This window comes from Salmo salar, chromosome ssa01 (genome assembly GCF_905237065.1).
Source record: "Salmo salar chromosome ssa01, Ssal_v3.1, whole genome shotgun sequence".
In the NCBI taxonomy this organism is placed as follows: Eukaryota; Metazoa; Chordata; class Actinopteri; order Salmoniformes; family Salmonidae; genus Salmo; species Salmo salar.
Window position 1 is genome coordinate 73,257,653 of NC_059442.1, and position 23,897 is coordinate 73,281,549.

At 42.8% G+C, this 23,897-nt stretch overlaps 1 protein-coding gene across 1 annotated transcript in view; it reads left to right on the top strand.

The window, feature by feature from the left end:
- Positions 1-21,657: 21,657 nt before the first annotated feature.
- LOC106608383 (zinc finger CCHC domain-containing protein 24) overlaps positions 21,658-23,897 on the top strand; it is a 64,120-nt gene continuing 61,880 nt past the window's right edge. Inside the window, exon 1 of the mRNA XM_014206298.2 lies at positions 21,658-22,209. Coding sequence (XP_014061773.1) covers positions 21,973-22,209 — 237 coding nt within the window. The 5' untranslated portion in view covers positions 21,658-21,972. The remainder of the gene's footprint in view (positions 22,210-23,897) is intronic.

Here is a 23,897-nt window from a genome sequence, read left to right on the forward strand (position 1 = left end):
ATAAGACAATGTTTGCTGGTGCATCTGGTGATCCTGTCTTCAGCGTTTCAGCATGTACCCTGTCCCTGACGTCACAGAGCAGTGCAATGAACCATGAGACTTCATCACTTCATAGAAACATATCACCCTTTTTCAGAGTCTGAAAATATGAGGAGGTAGGGGGAGAGAGAGAGGGACAGGGAGAGATGGGGATCCATGTGTGGGTATGAGTGTAAATGTGTCAAGGACCAAGACACCAAAGATAATGACTGTCCTTCGCATTGCTGGCTGCCTATTATCTACTTAGACATCACTGTTTCTATGTCTCTTACTGCTGCTGTTGGTGAACACATGCCTCCTTCAGTGTTAGACATTGACTATTTACATATATGGACTTGTTTAATCCAAGGCTCTCAGTCACTGATGTGCTTCTCCCCTCTGCTGGATCATAGTAAGCATTACACAAAGATAAATAGCTGCAGAGGTGCCAAATGTGATAGCTGGGTCCATTCTGCACGGACACACGAGGAGGCATAAAAGCCCATGCAGACACAACAGCAAAACACATTAAGGCTAAGAATCAAAATATGCCCACCACAGAAAAGTCACCATGAAATAAAAAAAAATGATATCTAAACTTTATTCAAAAAGACAATGTTCACTTTGAGAGATGAAACATGTATTTTTTTATGTTATCTCTCTCAGAACTGAAACATTTTCTTCCACAGTGACATTTGAACCGTTCAGCTGAACCGTATATGCCTTTTTTCATTTTCAGGTGTTTCTTGATTTTGTATATTATTATAAGTTCACTGTGATGTCCAGAGTTCTCAACTGACATGTGAATGTATTGTTCATGTTGTCCATGTATAGTCTACGTGTAATTTCAGGACTGAGTGGTCATATCAGCTATGAACCCATGAACATAACCAACTGAGCATGTTTCAAACTATCGTTCTACAACAAAGAGGTGCTAAAGCCCAATGAAAATCCTTATTCAAATGAAAGGTGCGTCGTAAAAAACAGGTGTAGGTTAACAGTGAAATGCTTACCGTAAATTCCGGACTATAAGCCGCAACTTTTTTCCCAGCTTTGAACCTTTCGGCTTAAACAATGACGCGGCTAATATATGGATTTTTCCCGCTTTCAATTTTTTTTTCTTCAAAAAAACACATTCTGTGACGTGCTCTGTTTTTTGGCAGCATGAAGCTTTCATTAGACCAATGAAATTGCCGAACGGGTTAAGGTCAAACAACTTTTTGGTTTACTGTTTAAACTTCCCATCATTCTGATTACGGTAGTCATTTTGTCACCCTCATCAAAGACACGGAGAAATGCATATGATGCAGCTTTCAAGTTGAAGGCGATTGATCTGGCTGTTGGAAAAGGAAATAGAGCTGCTGCACGGGAGCTTGGTCTTAATGAGTCGATGATAAGACGTTGGAAACAGCAGCATGAGGAATTGACTCAGTGCAAAAAGACAACTAAAGCTTACTGCTAATTTTTTATTTTTTGTTACAAGCCGTGTTTCGTTAAAGCCTATTTATTTTTGTTACAAGCCGTGTTTCGTTAAAGCCTGTGTAAAGTTCATTTGTTTCAATGTACCAGTAGGCACCTGCGGCTTATAGACATGTGCAGCTTATTTATGTTCAAAATATAAAAAATAATAATAATTCAGTGGGTGCGGCTTATATTCAGGTGCACTTAATAGTCCGGAAATTACGGTACTTACTTCCCAACAATGCAGAGAGAAAGACAATAGAGAAATAATACAAAAGTAAAACACATAATAATAAATACACAATGAGTAACAATAGCTTGGCTATACACGAGGTACCAGTACCGAGTCGCTGTGCAGGGGAACAAGGTCATTGAGTGACAGATAATAAACAGTAGCAGCAGCATATGTGATGAGACAAAAAAAGTTAATGCAAAAGGGTCAATGCAGATAGTTAAATAGTTCACCAAATAGCTCCTCGAACGAACAAACTATTTAGGAGGCTTGGGGGTAGAAGCTGTTCAGGATCCTGTTGGTTCCAGACTTGGTGCATTGATACCTCTAGCCTTGCGGTAGCAGCGAGAACTGTCTATGACTTGGGTGACTGGAGACTTCAACAATTAGGGCCTTCCTCTGACACCGCCTGATATAGAGGTCCTGGATGGCAGGGAGCTCGTCCCCAGTGACGTACTGGGCTGTACGCACTATCCTCTGTAGCGCCATGCGGTCGGATGCCAAGCAGTTGCCATACCAAGCGGTGAGGCAGCCAGTCAAGATGCTCTCAGTGGTGCAGCTGTAGAACCTTTTGAGGATCTGGGGCCCATGCCAAATCTTTTCAGCTTCATGAGGGGAAGAGGCATGGTCATGCCCTCTTAACCACTGTGTTGGTGTGTTTGGACCATGATAGATCCTTTGTGATGTGGACACCCGCTCCACTACAGCCCCATCAATGTGAATGGAGGCGTGCTCAGCTCTCCGTTTCCTGTAGTCCACGATCAGCTCCTTTGTCTTGCTGACGTTGAGGGAGAGGTTGTTGTTCTGGCAGGTCTCTGACCTCCTCCCTATAGGCTGTTTCATTGTTGTCGGTGATCAGGCCTACAGTACCACGATCGTGTCGTCGGCAATCTTAATGATGGTGTTGGAGTCGTGCGCGGCCACGCAGTCGTGGATAAACAGGGAGTACAGGAGGGGGCTAAGCACGCACCTCTGAGGGGTCCCGTGTTGAGGGTAAGCGTGGCTGATGTGTTGTTACCTACCCTCACCACCGGGGGCGGCCCGTCAGGAAGTCAAAGATCCAGTGGCAGAAGATAGTGTTCAGTCCCAGGGTCCTTAGCTTAGTGATGAGCTTGGAGGGCATTATGGTGTTGAATGCTGAGCTGTAGTCGATGAACAGCATTCTCACATATAGTTCTTTCAGAAAGTATTTATAACATTTCAAAAAATATCATTCCACTTTGACAGTATGGGGTATTGTGTGACAAAAAATCATAATTTAATCCATTTTAAATTCAGGCTGTAACACAACAAAATGTGGAAAAAGTAAAGGGGTGTGAATTTCTATTTATTTATTTTTTATTTGAAAGTGAATACTTTCTGAAGTCCCTGAAGTGTTCTTCTTTTCCAAGTGGGAACAGGCATTGTGGGAGTGCAATAGAGATTGCGTTATCTATGTTGTTGGGGCGATATGGGAATTGGAGTGGGTCCAGGGTGTCTGGGATGATGGTGTTGATGTGAGCCATGACCAGCCTTTCAAAGCATTTCATGGCTACAGATGTGAATGCTTTGGGGCGATATACATTTAGACAGGTTACCTTGGCGTTCTTGGGCACAGGGACTCTGGTGGTCTGCTTGAAACATGTTGGTATTACAGACTGGGTCAGGGAGAGGTTGAAAATATCAGTGAAGACACTTGCCAGTTGGTCAGCGCATGCTCTGAGTAAGCGTCCTGATAATCCGTCTGGTCCTGCGGCCTTGTGATTGTTAGCCTGTTTAAAGTTCTTACTCACATCAGCTACGTACAGAGTGTTCCCACATTCCTCTGAAGCAAACATAGGCATTTAGTTTGTCTGGTAGGCTCGTGTCAGTAGGCAGCTCATGGCTGGTTCTTCCTTTGCGTGCCGTGATCATTTGCAAGCCCTGCCAGAACCAATGAGTGTCAGAGCCGGTGTATTAGGATTTGATCTTAGTCCGGTATTTTATAAATGTTTTAATTTATTTCATTTGTATTTCATTTTAAAACATGTAATCTACCTGTAGTGAAGCTGTTCAACATTTACATTCCATTTTAGTAATTTAGCAGACAGGGTCAAGTGCCCCACTCAAGGGCGCATCGACAGACCCTTCCCCCAGTCGACACAGGGACCCGAACCAGCAATCTCTCGGCCACTGGCCCAACACTCCTAACTGCCAGGTTACCGGCCGCCTCCAACCATCCAAGACCCCCCCACAGTATGTTTCTCCGTACATTATATGGTACGTACTGTATCCACAGTGTGTGTGTCAAGGACCAAGGCACCAAAAAAAACGACTGCACTTCCTATTATATACTCAGACCTAGCTGTCTATAACTCGTCCTGCTTCTGTTTGAGTGTATATGCCCCACTCAGTGGCAAAAGCAGCTATTACATTCTATGGACTGGTTGTAACACAAGGTTCAAATGTGCTACAATTGATTGATTCTTTTTTTATTAGCCAATTTTTCTAAGTTATATGAAATAAAACCAAATATAGTGTTACTATAGAGGAGCCGGAAGCCTATTTAGTTGGTGTGGAGCAGCAAAAGTTGAGATGAGTCAGAGGTTCAGGTACAAAGATGACAAAAATGATGAAAGATATTTGACAAAATAATAAACTGACTTGAGGACTAATGCAAAATGCTTCAAACAATTGGCAAAATCCATAAACTTACACATTTAAGTATGCCTATGGCAGAGCTAAAGTTACAGCATGTTACCTAGACAAGCAGTTGTCACCTGGCATAGGCCTACTTCACATCACACCTTTAAACAGGGTACATTCATAAATAGTGAAAATATGCAATCTGCAATGGCTACATCCATTTTTTTACTTATAAATTCATTATATGTACTCAACTGATCCTTGTGAGCTTAGTTCAACTGTCATACCCCATCAGAACCCAAAATGTAAGCTTATTATACTCCAATGTTTGTAAACAAAGTAAATGTAAACAAACACTGTATAGCCTCAAAACATTGTTAAACTATGAATTTGAGAGTGGTAACATTTCTCCAGCCCCATTCCTCAGCTTTTCACAGAAACAGTGGCGGGGAAAACACTTTATTGTTTCAACTGCGGATTGCCCATTTAATGGCAATACTATTGCACAATAAAAGTGCAATGGCCAAATACTTAACTCGTTAATGAAAACAAAGCTAATATTTGCATTTGCACTGATTTGGCCTCGTTTTTTGGCTTGCTGATCAAGAAATGTTGGCGGCCATGACAGAAGCCAAATGTCAGTTGGCTAGAGGGTGTGGTTTGATCTGGGTGTTTCTTTGATGTGTCCTTGCCACCACCAAGACACACCCACCTGTCAGAACCTTGTCCGCCGCTTTCCCCCCACTCAATCACAACAAACAAACCTGCAGGTTGAGTTCAATAACTACAGGCAAATGTATGGTAAGATGCTGGAAGAAGCTTTGAAAAGGTCAGTAGCCTACAGAGTAATATGAGAAGAATGCAATTGCTAAATGTATGTAGATATTCTAAACTAAGTGTCTTGATAACTTTCAAATGGAGTAACAGGTCCGTGTGGAATAAACAACCCTTTACATAATACCATATAAACAGTGTTCTGCATCCAATATTTATTTGTGCCCTAGACACGGGTTACACCTCGGAGGCTAATGTGAATGTTGTCTAAATTACACAAGACAAAAGATCCCGACAACACGGAACCCCCCACGGGTTCCCGCACAGGCGGATGATCTCCGGGAATCAGGGTTGTCTGGGCCAACGGGGAGCCACCAAAATCAACAACAGACCCTCCTGATGGACCCTCTCCACGGTGGGTGATGAGGACGGTGACGAGGGAGGCTACAGGCGCTATTGTGCAAGAAATGCAGTATATAATCTAGATCAGTAGCGTAAACAAAACAAAAAACGTTACCCAATAAAATACTACTTGAGTAAAAGTCTACAAGTATTTGGTTTTAATATACGTAAGTAGCAAAAGTAAATGGAATTGCTCAAATATACATAAGTATCAAAAGTAAAAGTAAAAGTGTTTTATAATTTCAAATTCCTTGTATTAAGCAAACCAGACGGCACCATTTAAAAAAAACATTTGTGTTTAGTGAGTCCACCAGATCAGAGTCAGTAGGGATGACCAGGGATGTTCTCTTGATAAGTGCGTGAATTGGACCATTTTCCTGTCAAAATGTAACAAGTACTTTTGGGTGTCATGGAAAATGTATGGAGTTAAAAGTACATTCTTTTTTTAGGAATGCAGTAAAAGTAAAAGTTGGCAAAAATATAAATAGTAAAGTAATGTACAAATACTCAAAAAAACTACTTCAGTAGTACTTTACTTAAGTACTTTGCATCACTGAAAGGGATGCAATGCACTGTATCCCCACGAGGAAGTAGACCCAGTCTGTATGACACTTCAATATATTGTCCATTGTTCATTCATTGGCGTGGTGTCATCATTGTCTAAATGTCCTGGACCATAGGCAATATAATAATAACGAAGTACAATGTTGTTGTCAGGAGGTCTATGTGTAGCTGGTGTATAGGAGGCAGGCGCAGGACAGCAGATATGAGTAAATAAATGTATTTTACTCAACAATATATAAATGCAATACAAAAACAAAGCCCACAATAACGGACCTTCCTACATAGAAACAATCACTGACAAACAAACATGGGGGAACAGAGGGTTAAATAATGAACAGGTAATTGGGGGATTGAATCCAGGTGTGTAAGACAAAGACAAAACAAATGGAAAATGAAAAGTGGATCGGCGATGGCTAGAAGGCCGGTGACGTCGACCGCCGAACGCCGCCCGAACAAGGAGAGGGACCGACTTCGGCGGAAGTCGTGACATTTATGTTCCTTTTACCCAATTGAGGCTGCATGATTGTGCATGGATAGGATATCTCAATATTGAGCCAGTCAAATTGGGGCTAGCCTAGATCTCTCGGCTTGTCCCATTGTGTGTTGTGCTTGATGTGTTCTCCAAGAAGTCTTGAGCCTCCTCGGGAGTGGGAAACGTGTGTGTTGTGTTCTGGAAGGGCCAGATGTAGGTTGACCTCTGTTTCAGCAGCTCGGCACTCAGATCTGGGTAGATGCTGATCCTCTTCTCAGCATAGGTCAGGGCCTCCGATTCGTCCAGACTACACTAGGTTTTTCAAAGAAGAGGGCTAGATTGGATGGAGATATTTGGAGCGTTGTGTCGACGAAGAGAAACTGGGCAACTGCTGAATCCAAGAAGGGATGATGTGAGTCGCATGACTACAGGGAGGAAACAAACTGTCACACAAAACAAACAGAAGATGCAAAAAAGGTTGCTGACAGACAATGGAGAATCTACACAGGAAGTTTCTCTCAGAAAGTCAAGACTCTATCTCCTACTGTTCTGCACCTATAGGCCATTTTGGGTTGTTGTACCAATGGAAGCTGATTGTGAGACGTGCCAATGTAAAACCCACGAGAATCTCAAATTCATGGCTAACAGCCTTTACAGCCGTGGGCTTTTATCATCCAAAAACTCCAGTGAAAGGCACAATGAAGATGCATCAGGTGATGAGTGTGTTGCCAGGTCACATCAAGTACAGAGACATAACCTGTCTCTGCCAAAGAGATGAGGGGGTCATGGCCTGTCCCTGCTTTGAGTTAAAAGAAGAAACTCTAGAAGCTGCTGAGGCTTCAAGATCAACTCTAGAAGCTGCTCATACTCCAAAATCTGTGTGCATCATTGAAACCCCGTGGCGACCAGAGGCCATTCACTCTCAACATATTGTTCAGTGGTGTGTGGTGTCCTACGACAATGAGCCATACCCAGGAATCATAACAGATGTGGAGGAGGAGAACTTCCAGGTCAAGTGCATGCACCATAATGAAATAAACAAATTCTTCTGGCCAAGCCCACGTGACATGGTACCTGCTGACTACCAGGTAGTATGCCTGATCCCAGAGCTTGGAGGAACACAAAAGGTACATAAAAGGCCACTTTGGAAACCATTGAGCTACAACTGGAGCAAAGGGACTTGCAGTATGTGGAGGGGGGATGGAGTGGAATGGAGAAGGGGTTGAGGGGGAAGGCTTTTGGAAGGGAGTGAAGTAGAGGAGAGGTGAGGAGATGAGAGGGAAGAAGGGGAGGAGGGTACTTTGGGAGGGGGGAGGACTTTTTAAAGGTTCATGTATGCTTATATGTATGACATATTTTATAAATGTTGTTAAAAACTTTTTGAATAACCATTTTATTTAGCTTGAACCGTGAGCCCAGAATTGTTAGGAGAAAAATGAGTAGGGCTGTTAATCATAAAATTGGCTGTTTATCATAAAATGCCTGATTAGTGTTATTAAATTTGAACTAACAGTGATTTTCAAACACAATCCAATTGTTTTACATGTAGCTATGTTGTTCTAACATTGTGTTTTAATAATCTGTTTGCAGGTCTGTGGAGATTTTCACATTTGCTGTAGTAATCTGCGCAGCATCTCAAAAGTCATTGAACAGTAGCATCATGTATTTTAATGTAATCTAAACTGCAATCCAGGTCATTTGGTTCTGCTATGAGATGAAGGGCAGTGATAAGTAACCCATTCATTTAAATAAACAAAATATCTGACACTGTATTCCCATTTGAACCTTGTTGTGCTTTTAAATGGTTTAAAGGGCAGAGATAGACATTTGGGTGACAACTAAACCAGAAATCAGACATATTTTCTTCAATGGAATTTGGTTGTGCTTTTAGATGGTTTAAAGCATAGTGATAACACATTGGTAATTCAACTAACTTTTGTCTGTCTTTTTGAGTGAGTGAATATAGGCTGTAAAGTTTAAGGACTCTTGAAAGATTAGTCGAAATGAGGACTAAAAGAGATCCTAATAAAATCAAAATCAAATCTCATTGATCAACATCTCTACCAAATATTATCCAATTATCCACATTGAAATTATATGGTGTGCCCAGTGGGTAATGTTTGAGTGATAGCATAGGCATAGTATGCCTAAGGTTAGCAATAAATCAGTCCGTTTGTGTGGGGAGAAATTGTGGGAGCTCACAGGCACATCGTCACATAGGCAAATAAAAAAAAGTAAGACATTTATTTAATGGATGAATCAATTTACAGTTTGAGCATGATGGTTTGTATGGTGTGATTGCATCTAAACGTACTCTCTGAATCCTTGATTGGTTTATTTCCCATCTTTAATACAGATTAATTAAAGAGATTCTCCGGTACTTTTGCATACTTTTTAGCCAGTAGTTCTCAAAGTAGCACTCACAAGCCAAAAGTGGTCCCCGAAAATTGCATACTATGTCACCTATGTGCAGTTATGTGCACCACATCATTGCTCTCTGTCTCTCGCTCTGCTGTGTGTGCATGATGTGCTTCTTGCTAACTGTCACTCAAATGGCGAGGTGCTGAAGATCATTGGTTGAACTCTTTGTATCATTGTCGTGCTGCACCCCGCTCCGCAGGTAATATTACATCTCATTACATTACAACGGTTTGATTTGTTTGATCTGAGCAATTTTTTAGCTAGCTGCTTAGCTGTCTTTGTATCAAAGATAATTGTGTAATTATCGAGGTTAGCTAGCCAGCTATTTTCGTCCGCCGCGCCGCGCCACCGTTCTCCTACTTAGTCAACAACTGCTAGCTAGCTAGCCAACTTCTTCCGACTAGCAGCACTGTAGAAACTAATACATTACAACGGAACGATTTGATTAGTGTAGTGTTAGCTAGCTACATAGTTGTCTTTGCTGTCTTTGAATCTAAGATAATTGTGTAGTTTAGAGTAATTATCGAGGTTAGCTAGCCAGGTTAGCTAGTGTTAGCTAGCTACATAGTTGCCTCTGTATCATGATAAGGTGTAGCACTGAAACTATCGAGGTTACCTAGCCAGCTACACTTTCAAACAAAGTCAACAACGCAGCCACTGCTAGCTAGCCTACTTCACCAGCCAGCAGTACTGTATCATTTTAGTCATTTTAGTCAATAAGTTGTCTTTGTCATAGTTTGATAATTGTGTAGTTTAGAGTAATTATCGAGGTTAGCTGGCCAGCTATTTTCGTCCTCCGCGACGTCATTTCCAAACCTAGCCAACTATTACCGACGAGCAGCATTGTAGAAACTAAATACATTACAAAGGAACGTCTTGATTAGTGTTATGCTAGCTAGCTACATAGTTGCCTTTGTATCATGATAATGGTGTAGTACTGAAACTATCGAGGTTACCTAGCCAGCTACACTTTCAAACAAAGTCAACAACGCAGCCACTGCTAGCTAGCCTACTTCACCAGCCAGCAGTACTGTATCATTTTAGTCATTTTAGTCAATAAAATTTTTGCAACGTAAGCTTAACTTTCTGAACATTCGAGACGTGTAGTCCACTTGTCATTCCAATCTCCTTTGCATTAGCGTAGCCTCTTCTGTAGCCTGTCAACTATGTGTCTGTCTATCCCTGTTCTCTCCCCTCTGCACAGGCCATACAAACGCTTCACACCGCGTGGCCGCTGCCACTCTAACCTGGTGGTCCCAGCGCGCACGACCCACGTGGAGTTCCAGGTCTCCGGCAGCCTCTGGAACTGCCGGTCTGCGGCCAACAAGGCAGAGTTCATCTCAGCCTATGCTACCCTCCAGTCCCCCGACTTCTTGGCGCTGACGGAAACATGGATTACCACAGATAACACTGCTACTCCTACTGCTCTCTCCTCGTCTGCCCACGTGTTCTCGCACACCCCGAGAGCTTCTGGTCAGCGGGGTGGTGGCACTGGGATCCTCATCTCTCCCAAGTGGACATTCTCTCTTTCTCCCCTGACCCATCTGTCTATCGCCTCCTTTGAATTCCATGCTGTCACAGTTACCAGCCCTTTCAAGCTTAACACTCCTTATCATTTATCGCCCTCCAGGTTCCCTTGGAGAGTTCATCAATGAGCTTGACGCCTTGATAAGTTCCTTTCCTGAGGATGGCTCACCTCTCACAGTTCTGGGTGACTTTAACCTCCCCACGTCTACCTTTGACTCATTCCTCTCTGCCTCCTTCTTTCCACTCCTCTCCTCTTTTGACCTCACCCTCTCACCTCCCCCCCACTCACAAGGCAGGCAATACGCTTGACCTCATCTTTACTAGATGCTGTTCTTCCACTAATCTCATTGCAACTCCCCTCCAAGTCTCCGACCACTACCTTGTATCCTTTTCCCTCTCGCTCTCATCCAACACTTCTCACTCTGCCCCTACTCGGATGGTTTGCGCCGTCCCAACCTTCGCTCTCTCTCCCCCGCTACTCTCTCCTCTTCCATCCTATCATCTCTTCCCTCTTCTCAAACCTTCTCCAACCTATCTCCTGATTCTGCCTCCTCAACCCTCCTCTCCTCCCTTTCTGCATCCTTTGACTCTCTATGTCCCCTATCCTCCAGGCCGGCTCGGTCCTCCCCTCCTGCTCCGTGGCTCGACGACTCATTGCGAGCTCACAGAACAGGGCTCCGGGCAGCCGAGCGGAAATGGAGGAAAACTCGCCTCCCTGCGGACCTGGCATTCTTTCACTCCCTCCTCTCTACATTTTCCTCTTCTGTCTCTGCTGCTAAAGCCACTTTCTACCACTCTAAATTCCAAGCATCTGCCTCTAACCCTAGGAAGCTCTTTGCCACCTTCTCCTCCCTCCTGAATCCTCCTCCCCCCCCCCCTCTCCTCCCTCTCTGGGGATGACTTCGTCAACCATTTTGAAAAGAAGGTCGACGACATCCGATCCTCGTTTGCTAAGTCAAACGACACCGCTGGTCCTGCTCACACAGCCCTACCCTGTGCTTTGACCTCCTTCTCCCCTCTCTCTCCAGATGAAATCTCGCGTTTTGTGACGGCCGGCCGCCCAACAACCTGCCCGCTTGACCCTATCCCCTCCTCTCTTCTCCAGACCATTTCCGGAGACCTTCTCCCTTACCTCACCTCGCTCATCAACTCATCCTTGACCGCTGGCTACGTCCCTTCCGTCTTCAAGAGAGCGAGAGTTGCACCCCTTCTGAAAAAACCTACACTCGATCCCTCCGATATCAACAACTACAGACCAGTATCCCTTTTTCTTTTCTCTCTAAAACTTTTGAACGAGCCGTCCTTTGCCAGCTCTCCTGCTATCTCTCTCAGAATGACCTTCTTGATCCAAATCAGTCAGGTTTCAAGACTGGTCATTCAACTGAGACTGCTCTTCTCTGTGTCACGGAGGCGCTCCGCACTGCTAAATCTAACACTCTCTCCTCTGCTCTCATCCTTCTAGACCTATCGGCTGCCTTTGATACTGTGAACCATCAGATCCTCCTCTCCACCCTCTCCGAGTTGGGCATCTCCGGCGCGGCCCACGCTTGGATTGCGTCCTACCTGACAGGTCGCTCCTACCAGGTGGCGTGGCGAGAATCTGTCTCCGCACCACGTGCTCTCACCACTGGTGTCCCCCAGGGCTCAGTTCTAGGCCCTCTCCTATTCTCGCTATACACCAAGTCACTTGGCTCTGTCATGTCCTCACATGGTCTCTCCTATCATTGCTATGCAGACGACACACAATTAATCTTCTCCTTTCCCCCTTCTGATAACCAGGTGGCGAATCGCATCTCTGCATGTCTGGCAGACATATCAGTGTGGATGACGGATCACCACCTCAAGCTGAACCTCGGCAAGACGGAGCTGCTCTTCCTCCCGGGGAAGGACTGCCGGTTCCATGATCTCGCCATCACTGTTGACAACTCCATTGTGTCCTCCTCCCAGAGTGCTAAGAACCTCGGCGACCCGATCCTGTAGGTTCATGCTCTACAACATTCGCAGAGTACGACCCTGCCTCACACAGGAAGCGGCGCAGGTCCTAATCCAGGCACTTGTCATCTCCCGTCTGGATTACTGCAACTCGCTGTTGGCTGGGCTCCCTGCCTGTGCCATTAAACCCCTACAACTCATCCAGAACGCCGCAGCCCGTCTGGTGTTCAACCTTCCCAAGTTCTCTCACGTCACCCCGCTCCTCCGCTCTCTCCACTGGCTTCCAGTTGAAGCTCGCATCCGCTACAAGACCATGGTGATTGCCTACGGAGCTGTGAGGGGAACGGCACCTCCGTACCTTCAGGCTCTGATCAGGCCCTACACCCAAACAAGGGCACTGCGTTCATCCACCTCTGGCCTGCTCGCCTCCCTACCTCTGAGGAAGCACAGTTCCCGCTCAGCCCAGTCAAAACTGTTCGCTGCTCTGGCACCCCAATGGTGGAACAAGCTCCCTCACGACGCCAGGACAGCGGAGTCAATCACCACCTTCCGGAGACACCTGAAACCCCACCTCTTTAAGGAATACCTAGGATAGGATAAAGTAATCCTTCTAACCCCCCCCCCCTTAAAAGATTTAGATGCACTATTGTAAAGTGGTTGTTCCACTGGATATCATAAGGTGAATGCACCAATTTGTAAGTCGCTCTGGATAAGAGCGTCCGCTAAATGACGTAAATGTAAATGAATTGCTAGGGGGCTGGCCCACATGGGGGAAAATGGTGCAGCACAGCCTCCAGAAAAACAGTCGCTTTCAAACTAGGGATTTTGAGGCTAATTGCGGTAAGACAGTAATTCTGCTCATAGAGCCTAGTTCCGGAGAATATCCTTAAAAAATATTAAGATTATTCCATCCAATTTTAACTTCAAATTATCGATATTATACAATAAAACACTGAAGGTATGTGGGATAGACCTAAAAATATATATATATATATATTATTGTCTATACTAAGATCCTCCAGTATTTTCCCTTTCAGCTCCTCTAACCTTCAAGAATAAGGGCAAATAGGGGTTAGGTCTACCTGGAGATGCAGTTTATCACAAGCTCTTTGTCATTAGAGCGCTTTGTCATGCAAGCTCTTTGTCATTAGAGCAGTGTGTATCGATTGGTTTTCCTTGAACTATTTTGGCTATTAATTCATCACAATTGATTTTATCAAATGTGCTCAGGATATATTTTGTTGTCACTTATCTTCATCATCATTTGTTATTATACATATAACCTGTAAGTGCCACTGTTGTCGCACAGTAGGCCTATCAGTAGGCAGATCATTTCTTCAAATTATACTATATTTGTTATCACAGATATTCCCTCTAGCCTCTTATGCCTTAGATGAACAGTCAACCAGGGTAATTGCCAGCCAGTAAAAAGCAACAAAAATCCTGCCACACAAAGTTGTATGCCTATACCCACTGGGCACAGACATCAATTCAATGTCTATTCCACGTTGGTTCAATGTAATTTCATTGAAATTTTGTGGAAACAACACTGATTCAACCAGTATGTGCCCAGTGGGTATGGTGTAGAATACTGGTTCAGAACACTATTGTGTTTAGAACTGCTTGGAGTGGAACTCTCTAGCTCAGAACACTTGACTGGAGGGCTCCAAGTTTATGGTTCCAAGGCAGGAACACAAGCATGGGCGGATAGAGAGAGCAAGTTGTTGTCAGAAGCCTGGGATTCTCACCTCTATCTACTGCTGAATAAACACAACTGTTGGTTTATCCCATCTCCCTACGATTAGACCTAATTGGGTGAGTGTGATCGGAGTGACACAACACCAAGCATCAGTTTTTAATTACAGCCCAATGTTTATCTGTCACAGTTTGGTGCCGGTTTCTAGATAATGTCATTTTATTTTTGACCTCAAGTAATCCAGGCGTGTAAACGGGAGAGGTAATGTATATGGTTGTTGGGGTGAACTTTCCCAGATGTAGACCTCTCATTAAATATTGAATTAATTAATAAGACGAGGTCTAATCGCATTCCATAGGGAACGCGTTCTGAATAACTCACACTGAAATGACTGTTTAGCAGCACGTGTTCGACGTCGTAAGGTACGGTATATCCATAAACGGTAGACCGTTCTTATTAAAAAAAGGTCTCCCTTACGCCACATGCCCATTGCACACAGTCATACATATTCACAATATTTACAATTCCAACGCAATAAAAACAATATTTACAAGCAATTTAATAAAAGTAACTTACAAAACATGATCATGAAAACAAACACATTCCTCAGTAAAAAACAAAAAGGTAATAAACCAGCGGTCTAACTGCCCTAGCCGCACCAAAACGTCCAATTTAAGAGAGTTCTGGAGATCATTCCACAAGTAAGGTGCAAGAAACCTAAATGCAGATCTACCTAACTCAGTGGCAAACGAAGGGATCTCCAGAGTTAGCCATCTCTGAGACAGGGTCTGGTAGATCGTACTTTACATCTGTAGGTTAACAATGAAGTAAAGTACGGTGGAAATTTGTGCAAGAGGGCTTTATAAACTAAAAAAGTGCAATGCCTCGATCTACGAGACTTCCACAAGAGCCAACCTACTTTCTGATACAGAAAGAAGTGATGTGTACGGAACCTGTCGCCCGTAATAAAGCGCAGTGCGCTATGATAAACTGCGACCAATGGTTTTAATATAGCGGCAGCCGCATCATTCAGATGATATCACCATAATCTATAGCCGGTAATATCGTCGGAATTATTTGTTTTCTGCTTTTTAACGAAAGGCATGCACTTTTCCTATAAAGGAAGCCCATTCTAATTATTTACTTTTTAACTAACTCATCAATATGCTTTTTGAAATACAAAACTTTTCGTCAATCCAGATAACCAGATATTTATAAACGGGGACATGATTAATGTGGGAACCATCCAATCCTACATATGCATAATTCATCAGATACATTTTGAAGCTTTTTGGGAAATAAAATGTAATTAGTTTTACCTGCATTAAGTACCAATTTCAGTTCAACAAAGGCGATCTGCAAAGCAAAACAGGCAGATTGTAGTTCTGAAAGAGCCTTGTCAACAGAAGGGGAAACAGAATACACAACAGTAGGGTAGTATTTCCAATTGTTTTATTTAACCTTTATTTAACTAGGCAAGCCAGTTAACAACAAATTCTTATTTACAATGGAATATCTACATAGGCGTACAGAGGCCCATTATCAGCAACCATCACTCCTGTGTTCCAATGGCAGGTTGTGCTAGCTAATCCAAGTTTATCATTTTAAAAGCTAATTGATCATTAGAAAACCCTTTTACAATTATGTTAGCACAGCTGAAAACTGTTGTTCTGATTAAAGAAGCAGTAAAACTGGCCTTTAGACTAGTTGAGTATCTGGAGCATCAGCATTTGTGGGTTCGATTACAGGCTCAAAATGGCCAGAAACAAAGAACTTTCTTCTGAAATTCCTCAGTCTATTATTGTTCTAAAAAATTTGAGAAATTGCCAAGAAACTGAAGACCTCCTACAGCTCTGTGTACTACTCCCTTCACTGAGCGCAAACTGGCTCTAACCAGAATAGAAAGAGGAGTGGGAAGCCCCGGTGCACAACTGAGCAAGAGGACAAGTACATTAGAGTGTCTAGTTTGAGAAACAGGCGCCTCACAAGTCCTCAACTGGCAGCTTCATTAAATAGTACCCGCAAAACATCAGTCTCAATGTCAACAGTGAAGAGGCGACTCCGGGATGCTGGTCAACAACATACCATCTCAGCAACACATGAAACACAGCATGGTAGCAACACAACATGACAACAACATGGTAGCAACACAACATGGCAGCAGCACAACATGGTAGGAGCACAAAACATGTTACAATCATTATTGGGCACAGACAACAGCACAAAGGGCAAGAAGGTAGAAACAACAATACACGAGTCTTTGAATGAAGAGATGGAGATAAAACGGTCCAGTTTGAGTGTTTTTTTTTTCAAATCGTTGCAGTCGCTAGCTGCAGCGAACTGAAAAGAGGAGCAACCCAGGGATGTGTGTGCTTGGAGACCTTTAACAGAATGTGACTGGAGAAAACGGGTGTTGTATGTAGGGATGAGGGCTGCAGTAGGTATCTCAGATAGCGGGGAGTGAGGCCTAAGAGGGTTTCATAAATAAGGATCAACCAGTGGGTCTTGCGACGGGTATACAGAGATGACCAGTTTACAGAGGAGTATAGAGTGCAGTGATGTGTCCTAACGGAGCATTGGTGGCAAATCTGTTGGCAGAATGGTAAAGTACATCTACCCGCTCGAGAGCACCCTTACCTGCCGATCTATAAATTACATCTCCGTAATCTAGCATGGGTATGTAATCTAGCATGAGTAGGATGGTCATCTGAATCAGGGTTAGTTTGGCAACTGTGGTGAAAGCGATTTCGATAGAGGAAACCAAGTCTAGACTTAACCTTAGCCTGCAGCGTTGATATGTGCTGAGAGAAGGACAGTGTGCTGACTAGCCATACTCCCAAGTACTTGTATGAGGTGACTACCCCCTGTAATTCAGATAAAGACCACAAGATGTCTCAATTATTTTCCCAACACTTCCCTTGGCTGTCACTGTTCTTGGTGAACAAAACTTTTCTTCTGTGTCATCACAACTTTTGGAGATATTTCAACAAAATGATTTTGTGTTAAGTTGATCTAATTTATTGAACATTTGAAAAAGTTGTAGATATATTCTAATGAAGTTAGATATATAATATATATTTTTAAATATACAGTAGGAAAGCCTTAATATAAATAATCAAATTGTTTAGAGAGAGAAATGTAGCTACTTTCTTAGTAAAGTAATACTATATTATGTTGGATAAGTGTGTTGGGTGTACTAGGGGGTAACTGGCCCCTGGGGGCTAGTTACCTCTTTATGTTAATGAATGTGTTTCGACCTGTCATTTAGACAATGACTCACCCAGTTAGCGCTTGTTTATGCTAACTTGCTAGTTAGCAACTTCACTAGCAGTAGATGCTAACCAGCTAGCTAGTTAGCATAAGCTGCTAGGAGTACTAGCTAGCAACCTTACTACCAGATCGTCTGAAGTAAAATACATTAAAAAAGATAACGTAACTTAATTTCAGTTGTAAATGTTTCCACTAGTGACTGATAGCTTTACAGTTAATGCAACTGTATAGCCTTTTAGCTATTTTATGCAGCATTTTATGTCATATACAGTTGAAGTCGGAAGTTTACATACACCTTAGCCAAATACATTTAAGCAGTTTTCCTATTTTAGGTCAGTTAGGATCACCACTTTATTTTAAGAATGTGAAATGTCCAAATAATAGTAGAGAGAATAATTTATTTCAGCTTTTATTTCCTTCATCACATTCACAGTGAGTCAGAAGTTTACATACACTCAATTAGTATTTGGTAGCATTGCCTTTAAATTGTTTAACTAGGGTCAAACGTTTTTGGTAGCCTTCCACAAGTTTTTGGTAGCCTTCCACAAGCGTTTTTGGTAGCCTTCCACAAGCTCCCACAGTAAGTTGGGTGAATTTTGGCCCATTCCTCCTGACAGAGCTGGTGTAACTGAGTCAGGTTTGTACGCCTCCTTGCTCACGCACGCTTTTTCAGTTCTGCCCACACATTTTCTATAGGATTGAGGTCAGGGCTTTGTGATGACCACTCCAATACCTTGACTTTGTTGTCCTTAAGCCATTTTGCCACAACTATGGAAGTATTCTTGGGGTCATTATCCATTTGAAAGACCCATTTGCAACCAAGCTTTAACTTCCTGACTGATGTCTTGAGATGTTGCTTCAATATATCCACATCATTCTCCTGACTCATGATTCCATCTATTTTGTGAAGTGCACCGGTCCCTCCTGCAGAAAAGCACCCCCACAACATGATGCTGCCACCCCCGTGCTTCATGGTTGGGATGGTGTTCTTCGGCTTGCAAGCCTACACCTTTTTCCTCCAAACATAACGATGGTCATTATGGCCAAACAGTTCTATTTTTGTTTCATCAGACCAGAGGACATTTCTCCAAAAAGTACCATCTTTGTCCCCATGGGCAGCAGGCAACCTAGTGGTTAGAGCGTTGGACTAGTAACCGAAAGGTTGCAAGATAAAATCCATGAGCTGACAAGGTAAAAATATGTCGCTCTGCCCCTGAACAAGGCACTGTTCCTAGGCTGTCATTGAAAGTAAGATTTTATTTTTAACTGACATGCCTAGTAAAATAAAAAATAAAAAAATGTGCAGTTGCAAACCGTAGACTGGGTTTTTTTATGGCGGTTTTGGAGCAGTGGCTTCTTCCTTGCTGAGTGGTCTTTCAGGTTATGTCGATATAGGACTCGTTTTACTGTGGATATAAATACTTTCGCATCCGTTTCCTCCTGCATCTTCACAAGGTCCTTTGCTGTTGTTCGGGGATTGATTTGCACTTTTCGCACCAAAGTATGTTCATCTCTAGGAGACAGAACGAGTCTCCTTCCTGAGCAGTATGATGGCTGCGTAGTCCCATGGTGTTTATACTTGCGTACTATTGTTTGTACAGATGAACGTGGAACCTTCAGGTGTTTGGAAATTGCTCCCAATGATGAACCAGACTTGTGGAGGTCTACAATTCATTTTCTGAGGTCTTGGCTGATTTCTTTTGATTTTCCCACGATGTCAAGCAAAGTGGCACTGAGTTTGAAGGTAGGCCTTGAAATACATCCACAGGTACACCTCCAATTGACTCAAATGATGTCAATTAGCCTATCAGAAAGCCATGACATCATAAAGCCATGACATAATTTATTTGAATTTTCCAAGCTGTTTAAAGGCACAGTATACTTAATGTATGGAAACTTCTGACCGACTGGAATTGTGATACAGGGAATTGTTGGAAGAATTACTTGTATCATGCACAAAGTAGATGTCCTAACCGACTTGCCAAAACTATAGTTTGTTAACAAGAAATTTGTGGAGTGGTTGAAAAACGAGTTTTAATGACTCCAACCTAAGTGTATGTAAATTTCCGACTTCAACTGTAGCTACATTTTACATTTTAGTCATTTAGCAGACGCTCTTATCCAGAGCGACTGTCAGTAGCGAATGCATAATTTTATTTTCTTCCATACTGGTCCCTCGTGGGAATCGAACCCACAACCCTGGCATTGCAAACACCATGCTCTACCAACTGAGCCACACGGGACCTAAGTGTATGTAAATTTCCGACTTCAACTGTAGCTAAATTTTACATTTACATTTTAGTCATTTAGCAGACGCTACATAGCTATCTACATTTTTAAGAGAGAACTTTTCAATTGGCATCTCCCCCTGTTTTCAGTCACAGGTGGGGACTGGATTAGGTGTGAGCAGTGCAGGAGGTGGGCTCATGAGTTGTGCTCCAGCAGTGCAGGAGGTGGGCTCATGAGTTGTGCTCCAGCAGTGCAGGTGGTGGGCTCATGAGTTGTGCTCCAGCAGTGCAGGAGGTGGGCTCATGAGTTGTGCTCCAGCAGTGCAGGAGGTGGGCTCATGAGTTGTGCTCCAGCAGTGCAGGAGGTGGGCTCATGAGTTGTGCTCCAGCAGTGCAGGAGGTGGGCTCATGAGTTGTGCTCCAGCAGTGCAGGTGGTGGGCTCATGAGTTGTGCTCCAGCAGTGCAGGAGATGGGCTCATGAGTTGTGCTCCAGCAGTGCAGGAGGTGGGCTCATGAGTTGTGCTCCAGCAGTGTAGGAGGTGGGCTCATGAGTTGTGCTCCAGCAGTGCAGGAGGTGGGCTCATGAGTTGTGCTCCAATTTGACTGGGGATAGCTTTGTTTGTGACATACAGGTACAAATTAGAATTGTGCAGTAGCAGAGCATAAGAGAGTTGCCACATCAACGTTACACTAAGTTAATTAGTTAAGTTATTGTTATTTACTGTTATATTCCAATGTTATTTTGATGTTATTATTTATATTCCATTCCAATATTATATTCAAAATAATATTTTTTTAATGAATTAGAAACAACTATTGAAAACCTTTTGCTCCTGAATATAATTTTAAAGACTGCTGGGATTTAAAATCTTGCATTATTCAAATAATATTTTGTGCAATTGTACATAATGGGTTGTATGGAAAAGGAACAACAAAGAAAGAACAAATAAAATTCATGTGCAGATGAGTTAATTAAAAAGAGGGACTTTACATCAAATCTCCTCATAAAGAATTTCGAAATAAAACTGATTAAATGGATTTGAACACACTTGTGTGAAGCCCTATGCCATAGTTACCCCGGTACTTTAAAAAATATCCCCTTTTCTAAAAACCACATTTCATGAAATAACCAAAAAAAGTGTAAACTGTAGACATTTATTTCCCTTTATAGCTTATTCGCCTAAGTATGACCTTCATCCACATAGCAATTTTTCCCCAAACGTTGCTTTTTTGTGTCAATAATTAGACATTGTTCTTGGGGGGGGCTAGTTCCCCCTTGTACCCTATCTATGTCTGCAAGTGGAGGTTATCATTTCTTACAGACAAACCCATATTGTTTATATAGATAGTAAAAAGAGTAGAGCCCAAAATCGACCTTTGGGGTGGACACCTTTAGACAGTAATATCAAGGAAACCATAGGAAGAAAGACATTGTGTCCGGTCTGTCTGTTAGTTTTCAAACCAATTGCAGGCTGCCTGACCCAGACCAATTTCAGAAAGTCTACAATTAATAATGAATGGTCAACAGAGTGGAAAGCCTTCAACAGGTCTGTGAAAAGGGCAGCACAATGTTGCCTTTGTCCATACAATTTACAATGTCATTTACCACCAAAGAAGCAGCAGATATAGTGCTACAGTATGATCTGGCCTGAAGCCAGACTGATGGACACTTAAACCTTTTGAAGCTAGAAAATATCTAAGCTAATAGGCCTAGGCTACGTACAAAATCACAGCAACTCATTTGCGTCATTAATATTAATCATTATAAACCAATGAAATTCCTGGTTAAAGATCCAATAACTAACCAGGTAACAAAGCATCTAAAGGAAAAGTAAAATGCGTTTTAACATAAATTAAAACTCTAACTTTTTTATTTTGATACAAAATATTTTATTTCACAATATCAAAAGTCAACAGTGAACCCTACAGAGATTCCAAAGGCATCATGTAAACAAGGTAGAGAGCGAGAGAAAAAACGGTTTTGTACGTAGTGAATTAAAACCCTCATTCGCTTGCGTGCGTCATGACGCACCCCAGTGTGCGTTGCATATCCAATGAGACTCCGGGTGGTTGTCCCACTGCAAATAAAGGGAGATAACGGGCTCTTAGTAGCGGCTGAAAACTTTTTATACTGACATGTTAGAGCAATGACTTTTGCGTAACGGTAAAAACTGGGACTTGGCTCCCAGCATGATATAGGGTCCTTACGGGAAGAGGAATAAGGAACGATTGCCACGGCCTGGTGGGGGTAAAGAAAGCAGTGAATCCGTTGAAGTTTAGAAAGCGAGAAAGAGCGAGCAAGATTTCCGAAAGTTGAGAGTAATCCAGAAACACAGCGGCGGTGGAAGAGTTTGTGTACCCATTTGAAAGATGAGCTTGATGTCTGCCATAGACACCAGTGCCTCCGTGTACCAGCCTGCACAGCTACTGAATTGGGTCTATCTCTCTTTGCAAGACACCCACCAAACCAGTGCTTTTGACGCCTTTAGACCCGAACCCAACTCGTCCCACCCGGAGTTGAACTACTGCAAGACTCCCGCCGCGGACTTGAGCTCGTCCCTCAACTCCAATTATCTCAACAACTTTTTTCAGCTCCAGCGGAATGAGGTTAGAGACTGAACCGTCTGTTTGTTAAATGTTTAGTCTATAGTTCTTAGCCTACGATCTGTTTTTATTTGCATACCTCCCATCCTATGTCGAACGCTGTTTTGCAAAATGTTTGAGGGTTTGCAACATTGACAATTCTGATAGCCTACACAAAACCGCCATTTATATTACGAATATAGACAGAAATACGTGCTCATCAACTTTTCAGACCTATTACGGCAATATCTGATTCGATCAAATTCAAACAGAAATAACGTTCATTTAGTAACAGCCCTGGGTGCAACATGGAGAATTCAGCATGCACAATGTTAGCAGAACTGGTTTTGTATTGCGCACAATTAATACTAAACTATGTCATGTCATTAATGACTGCCAATACAGTAAACAAAACAAAAAACTAGACTATTTATTAAATTAATGCAATAACCAGGGATGGAATGACAAGAAGCACCGGTTCTGGTTCTTGAAGTGTAAAACACGGACTATAACTGTTTTAAACGCCCAAAAGCAACCAGAATCACTCCAGCAAAGTTATATGTGCCTTTCAATTGGCTGTTAAGATGTTGAGTTAACACTTTGAGAGAAGTGTCTTACTCGATTTAGGCGGTTTTAAAGGCGATTGTTTTGACACAATGTTCAGTGCAGGCAAGGCCAGACTCGAGCGTGCCACACGTAGGAGCGTGACGCATCTGGGTCTGTGGTCTGCATGCTGATGTGCTCGAGAGAGAGGTTAGTAGCGCGGAGAAATGCCTATCGCAAAAGGTTGGTCAAAGCGCTGTATCTGTACAGTTGTAGTTGTATAGGTTAACCCACTTCTACCCTACAGGTTTGACTAGTTGTTTTACATTACAAGGATCTATTTCCCCCGACTTATGCAAATATATCAGGTTGTGCAAACAAACACAAGACTTGTTTAAGCACTTTCTATACTTATGTCATAAGGATATTTACAGGAAAACATGCCTTCAATGCAACTGATGGTCCAGACCATATGTGACTGACATAGTGCATTAGATCCCTATGTGCTCTGGTCAAAAATAGGACACTATACTACATAGGGAATAGGGTGCAATTTGGGATGTACACAGGTCTGAACAGCCTTCTGGAGAGAGCATCTAAAGTTGACTGAATGTGTATTAGAATGATGAGAGAGAGAGAGAGAGAGAGAGAGAGAGAGAGAGAGAGAGAGAGAGAGAGAGAGAGAGAGAGAGAGAGAGAGAGAGAGAGAGAGAGAGAGAGAGAGAGAGAGAGAGAGAGAGAGAGAGAGAGAGAGAGAGAGAGAGAGAGCGAGAGCGAGAGCGAGAGAGAGAGAGAGAGAGAGAGAGAGAGAGAGAGAGAGAGAGAGAGAGAGAGAGAGAGAGAGAGAGAGAGAGAGAGAGAGAGAGAGAGAGAGAGAGAGAGAGAGAGAGAGAGAGAGAGAGAGAGAGAGAGAGAGAGAGAGAGAGGAAAAGTATTATAATGGTAATCATAAAACATGTTTCCACCCAACCATTTTTATGCAAGTAAAGTAACTGTCTGATAAAAAAAAAAAAACTCATGACAAGCCTGATGGAAACGGTCGGTAACTCTCCTAAATGTCGACAGAACAAAAGATGCTAGACGGATGGATAATTGCTTTGTCTGTCAAATAGATCGTGCACAAATGGCAGTGGAAACACTTTTTGGAGCATTTGTTGATAGAATAACCA